The 8,631-nt window shown below is 55.2% G+C and overlaps 1 protein-coding gene across 1 annotated transcript; it reads left to right on the top strand.

Annotated features, from left to right (window-relative positions):
• The first annotated feature begins 916 nt into the window (after positions 1-916).
• ACP4 (acid phosphatase 4) lies at positions 917-8,395 on the top strand. The gene is made up of 11 exons (XM_075537855.1): positions 917-1,021; positions 1,101-1,205; positions 1,288-1,374; positions 2,819-2,965; positions 3,241-3,339; positions 3,443-3,538; positions 6,653-6,785; positions 6,863-6,945; positions 7,295-7,419; positions 7,521-7,702; positions 8,280-8,395. The coding sequence occupies exons 1-11, from the start codon at positions 917-919 to the stop codon at positions 8,393-8,395; spliced, it is 1,278 nt and encodes a 425-aa protein (XP_075393970.1).
• The last annotated feature ends 236 nt before the right edge of the window (positions 8,396-8,631 follow it).

The following is an 8,631-nucleotide window of genomic DNA, read 5'->3' as shown; positions in this document are numbered from 1 at the left end:
CATAGTGACCCAGTAAGACAGGGTAGCACTGCACCCCCACCCCACCCCACCGTGTGTCTCTAAGACTGTGTCTCTAAGACTGTTGACTCATCTTTCTCCTGTGAAGCAGTTGGTGGTTTCAAACTGCTGACCTTGGGGTTAGCTGTCTAACGTGGAATCCCTGCGTCACCCTGAAGGATGTCCGAAATACCCACCTTTTCCAGACTGCTGGGCCATCCCATGGTCTCTGACATCAACTCCTCCCCCCTCTCCTCAGTCCCTTCCCTCCTATCTTGGGGGGTGGGGAGGTCCTATCTTTGATGAGACGGCTCAAGGAGCTCACAGACCATCCAGGGAATGGCTCATGTGGTTGTGTAGACTCACATCTGTGTATCCAAACCTTATTCCCAGCAAACGCTTTCATTTCCAGCTCCCTGCTGTCTCATCACAGGCCCCTTTGAGACATCACTGTATTCGAGGAATACAGTGCAAAAGCCCACTGGACGCCTGTGCTTAGCAGCTCTAAGCAAGTCTCCTCTCCACCCCTCGCTATTTCACTCACACACATGTGCAAATGACCTTTGGTCCCAGCCCTCTCTCATCCCCCTTTATGCGTTAAACTAGCTGAGCCTCTTCAAATGATCCCAGGTGAGTCACAGTCTCTCAGCCTTAAAGAGCCCCTGGTTTAAGGGACATGGGGAGGGAGGGCAGAGAATGGGAGTCCGAGGTGGGTGGTGTGGGCAGGTGTGTGTATGTGTGTCGCTCCTCTCTGCATCTGTTTCTGTGTCTTCCAGCACGTTCACAACCATGCCAGGTGCTGCAGCCTCTGGCTCCTGGGGGAGGCATGCCGGGACATGCTCCCATGGGGACGAGCTAATGAGCAGGTAGGTTGTGGCACAGCCAGTGGGGCTGAGCTCAGCGTCTGGGCTGCGTGGATATGGCTGGGCCAGGGGCGCAGGGCCACCGGGCTGCTCCGCTCCTGCTGGTGCTGCTGCTAGGGACCCAGACCGTGGCAAAAGGACCCCTGGTGTTCGTGGCTCTGGTGAGGTGTCCTCTGCCCCCACCTGACCCCTTGCGGCCCCCCAACCCCGACCCAGTCCTGACCTGGCCCTACCTGCCAGGTGTTTCGCCATGGCGACCGAGCCCCGCTGATATCCTACCCCTTGGACCCGCACAAAGAGGCAGCTCCCACCCTGTGGCCACGCGGTCTGGGCCAGCTGACCGGGGTGAGATGTTGGAAGGTGGGGGTGAGAAACGGGGCAGGGGTCCAGAGTGGGGGGTGTCTATTGAGTCCTACTCTGTCCCCAGGAGGGGGTCCGCCAGCAGCTGGAGCTGGGCCGGTTCCTGAGAAATCGCTACCAGCATTTTCTGAGCCCTGAGTACCGGCGGGAGGAGGTACTGCTATTGGCACCATGACTCAGGCTCCTAACCTACCTCTCACCTCAGACCTCCACTGTCTCTGGCATGCCTTCTGGACACCCCTATCTCCTTCCACCAACCTGATCTGAACCTAACCTCTGAGCCCCCAGTGAACCCACCCTCACCCCTGACTCCGCTTCCTTCCAGAGTTATCTTGTCTGGATCTCTGACCTCTAACCTCTGTCAGCTTTGACCCTCCTGAACACCTGACTTTGACCCTTGTTGACTTCCCACCCTCCCATGAGACTTGGGCACGCTACCTTTCCACTCGACCCCTTTCGTCTTGACCTCTGGCCTCTAGTCTTTAACTTGGACTTTGTTTCCTGGACTCAACCTCTGCCTTCGGACTTCCACCAGCCAGACCTCCTGACCTCTGATCCCCAAACTTGGTGCTGTTGTCTTTGGGCCTTCATCAGTTCACCGTGCCCCTCTGACCCCCAACCTCTGACCTCTCTCTCCTTCTTCAATTCTGATCTAATTGTCCTGCCTCCTCCTCTTTCTTTTCACTTTCCCTCCCCCCATGAGGACCGGCCTGCCCAACCTCAGACCTCCCACCCCTGAGGGGCAAACACTAAACCTACCTTGTATCCTGCCAGGGTGCCCTCCTCCTCTTGACCTCTAACTTCCAGTCTCTACCAATCCTGGTCTGCCTTAAGACATGCCTGAACTCCAAGAGTCCTTTGACCTCTGATGCCCTTCCCCCGTCTGTTCACCTTCTGCCCTCCAACCTAGCTGCTACTGACATTAACCTCTGACCCTTGACCGCCCCCCCCACCCCTTGAAGTCAGGCAGGAGAACCTGCTGTGGATTTTCGACTTGAACAGCCATGCCCCCCCCCCACTCCTTGCTTCTTTTCCTGACATTTAACCCCACCTCCCAACCGAAATTGGAAGCTTGTGAGGGTTTTTAATGGCTCGTTCAGGTTCAGTTAGTGCCCAAGGACGTGAAATCAGAACAGACTTGAATGTGGGAAAATTGGGGTGAACCAGAACGATCATTGCCATGGGGGGGGGAAGGGGCGTCGTGGAAATCAGAGGGGGGAGAAGCCCTATTAGTAGCCCAGGGACTGCGTGCTGCGTTTGGAGCTCAGCTGGACACCACTGTGTCCTGCTTGAGCTGCGTGTGTGTCGCTCTCCAGGGTCCTGGCAGGAGTCCAGCCTCCCGCTTCAGGCTCCCGCAAGGCACCTGTGCCTGGGTCCCGTCCTCCAAGACAAGCCTCCGACCCTCTTTTCTGGATCCCATGTGCCTGGCAGTTTTTTTCAACCCTGGTCCGTTCTGGTTTCCCTTAGCCATCCATGATGGAACCCGTTCCGACCCATTGGAAGCCCTGCTTTACAAACACACCTGACCTCTGACCCCGATTGCCCCCACCACCGACGGGACAGGTGTCTCTCTCCCGCCCCCTCCCCCTTTCCTCCAGGTGTACATTCGCAGCACAGACTTCGACCGGACGCTGGAGAGCGCCCTGGCCAACCTCGCGGGACTCTACCCTGAGGCTGCTCCTGGGACCCCGGAGTCCAACTGGAGGCCAATCCCTGTACACACCGTGCCGGTCACCGAGGACAAGGTGAGGGGCTGCAGGGGGCGGGGGACGGGGGTTGGAGAAACCGAGATGGGGAGGCACGGAGAGGAAGAAACACCGAGGCCGGGCCTCCCCGACAAACTCCAAACTGCAGCACTGCCCAGATGGGGCGAGCTGGCCCACCCCGTGCTGCTGGGGGGTGGGGGTGGGGGCAGGGCTTGGGATCCTATGGAAATGAGAAAGGGCCCATCCCACCCTCTGTGGGATCCCAGACGCGTGGCTGTCCTCTCTGAGCCTCAGTTTCCCCCACCCACCTCTAGCTACTGAGGTTCCCTGCGCGCAGCTGTCCCCGCTACCGCGAACTGCTTCGAGAGGCCACGGAGGCCACGGAGTACCAGGCTGCCCTGGAGGGCTGGACGGTGAGCGACGGGGGAGCCTGGAAAAGAGGGTGGGTGGGGGGTGGAGGCCAGAGCAGGAACGGGGCCAGGTGGGGCCCAAGCTTATCGAGCTCCGTGGTTCCAGGACTTCCTGATTCGCCTCAGCAACTCCACCGGGCTGTCACTGGTCGGGGAGCCGCTCCGAAGAGCTTGGAAAGTTCTGGACACGCTGATCTGCCAGGTGAGCCCCCAGCCAGGTGCTGGCAAGTACTGGGGTTCAAGCCACTTCCTCAGGCAAGCGACTTAAACCCCCGTGCCTCGGTTTCCCCATCTGCACAGTAGAGGTGGTAATACCTGTCTGCACAGGTGATGTGGCACAGGTACAGATGCAATGGATGATCCCTGGTTTTAGAACAGCTGCCGGGCACGTGCTCAGAGCAAGGGCAGTGCAGGGATTGGCGGCGGCGCGATGATGGCAACATAGGTACAAACCTGCTTGCTACACCTGATGTCTGGACTATGAGAAGAGCTGTAAGATCCCCCAATTAAAATGATCTTAAAAAAACAACAACAAAAAACTCCAGAAACCAAAAAACACAAGACAGCCAAAGCCAGACCATACATGGCGTGTGCAGGCAGGCCTCGCTTTGAGGTGCCTTGCTTGTTTGTAAACAAATGGAAGGTTTGTGGGAGCCCTGCATCCTGCAGGTCTATGGGCACCATCTTTCTGGCAGCACACCCTTCCTTTCCAGTACCTGGGCCCTGTGGTGGCCGTTCTCACTGATGGCCCACGTTTTCCTCCCACTAGGTAGATCACAGTCAAGTGTAGCTAGCACCTGTCTTTCTCTGCATGCTGGGAACCCACTCCATCCATGTGACTCCCTTCACTGTGCTATTTGCCTCCATGGGAAGCGAACCAGCAGCGTCCCCGAGGTCTGTCTATATTTCTAGGGTCCCAGAGGCACTAGGCATGGGTGCCGTGTGGAGCCCACCCATGCCCCCACGCCTGCTCCGCCTGCTCTCTGCACCCAGGGCCTTCCTACAACCCCAAATTGTGTGTTTAAAGCTCCAACCTTTGGGCTAATAATTCAGTGCTTGACCGTTTGTCAATGCCCAGCAATGCCTGACGATGAAACATCTATAATTCACATATACTTTCTCCCGAGGACTGGCTGGTAGGTTTGATCGCATGTACTTTATAAGGTGGTGTGGTGGTGACGCATTTGGCCGCTACCGCCCATGAGGCCAGCAGTTTGAAACTACTAGCTAATCTATGAGAGAAAGACGAGGCTTTCTATTCCTCCAAAGAGCTACAGGCTCGGAAGCCCACGGGGACCGTGCTACCCCATCTACAGGGTCTCTGTTGGTCAGTATTGACTCAAAGGCAGTGCGTCTTTGTTTGGGTTTTTGTTTTTAATCGTAGGAAAGGGGCCCTGGTAGCGGAGTGGGTTACACGTTGGACTGCTAACCTTTACGTCAGCAGTTCAAACTCGCCGGCCACTCCTTGGGAGAAAAAGGAGGCTGTCGGCTCCTGTGAAGATTGACAGCCTCTGAAGCTCACCGGGCACTTTTACTCTGTCCTACAAGGGTGCTATGAGTTAGAATTGATTCCCTGGCAGTGAGGATTTGGGGTGTTTTGTAATAGAGTGTCATTTTATAGTATCCTTTGTACAGTGTACTGTAAGATTCACTCACTCACTTACTGCCATTCAGCCCATGCCGACTCCTCCTGACCCTATAGGATAGGATGTAATGGCCCCTGTCAATGTCTGAAACAGTCACGCACTCAAGGAGTAGAAAGCCTTCTCTTTCTCCCATAGAATGGCTGGTCCTTTCCAACTGTTGACCACCCAATGTGTATAGTCTTTATAGGGGGAAAAAAATCCTGTTCTACCTAATAAAAAGTCATATATATTTTAATATAAAATTAGGAGTCCCTGGGTGGCATCCGAGGACCCCCAGTGACTCGTGGGCAACACCTTGAGCCGCCCACCTCAAAGTGGGCACTGTAAACCCCTGAGCTACTCCATAGGAACAAGGTGAGGCTGTCTGCTCCCGCGGTGCACCCCCCCCCCAAAAAAAACATCTCAAGTTTGGGGAAACTCAAAATACGCAGATCTTCTCATTCCTATAGGGTCACTATAAGACAGAATCCACTCAAGGGCAATGGGCTTGGGTTTCAGGGTGGCATGTTTGGTTAAAGGTTCGACTAACAGCCCTGGGTGGACAATCAATGAGGAAGTAGGAGGTTCTGAAGAAGTTAGGCAGGCCCAGCGGCTGCAGCAAGGGGCTCAACTGTGGGACTGAGGCTGTGCAGGAGCAGAGAGTCTTGTGCTGGGTTGTCCATAGGGTCTCGGTGAGTTGGGAGGAGCCCTGGGGATTACTTGTTGGACTACTAACCACAAGGTTGGTGGTTCAAACCCATCACATGCTCTGTGGAAGAAAGATGAGGCCGTCTATTTCCATGAAAGCTGACAACCTTATTATCAGGCATCAAAGACCCAGAACAAAAAAAAAATTATGTGGGTGTGAATGAGGGAGAAGGTGGAGCGGAGACCCAAAGCCCATCTGTAGACAATTGAACATCCCCTTACATAAGGGTCACAAGGAAGAGACGAGCCAGTCAGGGTGCAGTACAGCACCGATGAAACATACAACTCTCCTCTAGTTCTTTAATGCTTCCTCTCCCCCACTATCATGACCCCAATTCTACCTTACAAATCCTGCTAGACCAGAGCATGTACACTGGTACAGATAAGCACTAACAACACAGGAAACCCAGAACAGATAAACCCCTCAGGACCAATAATGAGAGTAGAAATACCAGGAGTGGAAGGAGAAGGTGGGGGGAGAAAGGGGCAACCGATCACAATGATAGACATATAGACCCCTCCCAGGGGGATAGACAACAGAAAAGTGGGTGAAGGGAGACAGTTGTCACTGTAAGACATGAAAAAAAAATACTTGTTAAAATATCAAGGATTTGTGAGGGAGGGAGTGTGGCAGAGGGAGGGGGAAAAGGGGAGCTGTTTTGAGAATGATGATGGCAACACATGTACAAATGTGCTGACACAATGGATGGATGGATGGATGGATGGATGGATGGATGGATGGATGGATGGATGGATTGTGGTAAGGGCCCTAAACAAAATGATTTTTTTTAATGTACAGCCTTGTGACCCCCATATAAGGGTCAGTATGGATTGGAATTGACTTGGGGTGTCAGAGGAGGGGTGGAGAGACAGCTGGAGGAGCAAGCTAATGGGGCTCCACAGGCACCAGATTGGCCTGAGAAGGGCCAGTCACAAGCCAGGAAGGCCTGGTCTCTTTGTCCTCTTTCTCTGTCTCTACCCAGCAAGCCCACAGCCTTCCCCTCCCAGCTTGGGCCTCCCCAGATGTCCTGCGGACTCTCACCCAGATCTCGGCTTTGGATATTGGGGCCCATGTGGGCCCACCCCGAGCAGCAGAGAAGGCCCAGCTGACAGGGGGTGAGTTGTGGGGCTGGGAGGCCCAGAGGGCGGTGTCTCCCTCTGGGGTTTCCAGCCCTCTATTCCCACCCCCTCAGGGATCTTGTTGGATGCCATCCTTGCCAACTTCTCTCGAACTCAGCACCTAGGACTGCCGCTCAAGATGGTCATGTACTCGGCTGTGAGTCTGAGGGCTGGGACGAAGGGAGGGGGGCGGTTTGGGTGAGGCAGAGTTTGTGGTGGTCCCCGTTCTTTGAACCCTATTCTCAAATCATATCACTAGAGGTATAGCACCTGGGGAAAGGGAGGTGATGGAGTCCTAGGGAGAAAAAGAAAAAAAAGACCGCCGCTGAAAGGATGGGCTGTTTAATCGAGCTGTCTGATCCTCTTTCACATCCCTTTGCCCATCTTGACGGAAAGGTCACATGTAGCTGGCGGGAGCGCGGAGTGACAAGAAAGGGATAGAGCAAGTTTGGGGAGCAGGATGGGACACCGCGAGAGCTGGTCCCAGCCCATGCATCTGCCTGCAGCATGACAGCACCCTGCTGGCCCTTCAGGGAGCCCTGGGCCTCTACGATGGCCACACCCCACCCTATGCCGCCTGCCTGGGCTTCGAGTTCCAGAGGCACCGTGGGGACCAGAACGAAGATGAAGGGTGAGGAGCCCCACTTCCTCCATCCCGTTGTCTTCAGACTCACCATCCGTGTGGCCATCACCCACCCGGGCATGATGCCGTCGCCGTCTTCCTCCCCACAGGAACGTCACCATCTCCCTCTTCTACCGCAATGACTCCTCGCGTCCACCCCTGACCCTCCGCCTCCCTGGGTGCCCGGACCCCTGCACCTTAGGGCGCTTCCGCCAGCTGACAGCTCCCGCTCGGCCCCCGGCCCATGGGATCCCCTGCCACAGTCTCCATGAGCCTGCCACCACCCCTGCAGGTGAGGGTCTCTGTGAAGACAGGGGACCCCTAGACCCTGGAACTCACAGCCCTCCTATCTCAGGCCTCTAACACTGGCATGACACAGACCACAGGGTGGGTGGCTTTGAGAAACAAGACATTCATCTTCTCACAGTGTAGGGGTCACGACCCACAGGTTAAGAACCCCTGCCTTACAGGCATACTGGAAGGCCTTGATTTACAATGGGGCTCTGGCTCCAGGATCCTATTGTAAATCGGTTTGGTTGTATGTTGCATCTTCCTTGCTTGCTCATCCACGTTTCCTGACTGCTGCCTCTCCAGCAACATTTGCCTTTATGAATCCGATCATTGTCTCTAGGGGTTGGAGACGGTAGATTTCCAGCTGTCCAATTCTCCAATTATACTTGGGCTGTGTCCATCTAGCTCATGGAAACTAGACATGCATGTTCTAGATCTCCCAGCACCACCCCAGGACCATGACAGAGAGAGCCCGTTCACAAATGAGGTTGTAACCACGGTGTAGGGATTCGGATTTACAGCATGGATTTTAGAGAGCTGCAACTCAACGCCCTAACGCCTTTGTATTCTCCCTGCAGCCACCATGGTGCCCCTGCTGGCTGGAGCTGTGGCTGTGTTGGCGGCCCTTAGCATGGGGCTGGGTCTGCTGGCCTGGAGACCTAGCTGCCCGGGGGGTTGGGGGGGCCCTGTGTGAGCCAGACCTAGCATAACCCCAGCCCCAGCCCCTTAACAACAGACACCGGAGCCCAACACGACAGCTCAACCCCTGCTGCTCAGGCTTCTGTGATTCACTGTGTGTGTGTGTGTGTGTGTGTGTGTGTGTGTGTGTGTATGTATGTCAGGAGGCGTGTTAGTCTGGGTAGACTAGAGAAACAAATTTATACACACTCGCATGTATATAAGAAAGAGGTTTGTATGCAAGAGCAATTG

The sequence above is a fragment of the Tenrec ecaudatus genome, chromosome 18 (assembly GCF_050624435.1).
Source record: "Tenrec ecaudatus isolate mTenEca1 chromosome 18, mTenEca1.hap1, whole genome shotgun sequence".
Classification (NCBI taxonomy): Eukaryota; Metazoa; Chordata; class Mammalia; order Afrosoricida; family Tenrecidae; genus Tenrec; species Tenrec ecaudatus.
This window is presented reverse-complemented; position numbering and strand designations above follow the sequence as displayed.

Coding starts and splice junctions, on each gene's coding strand:
- ACP4 (XM_075537855.1), top strand. CDS start 917: ATGGCTGGGCCAGGGGCGCAGGGCCACCGGGCTGCTCCGCTCCTGCTG. Junction 1,022..1,100: donor CCCTGGTGTTCGTGGCTCTG/GTGAGGTGTCCT, acceptor CCTACCTGCCAG/GTGTTTCGCCATGGCGACCG. Junction 2,966..3,240: donor TGCCGGTCACCGAGGACAAG/GTGAGGGGCTGC, acceptor ACCCACCTCTAG/CTACTGAGGTTCCCTGCGCG.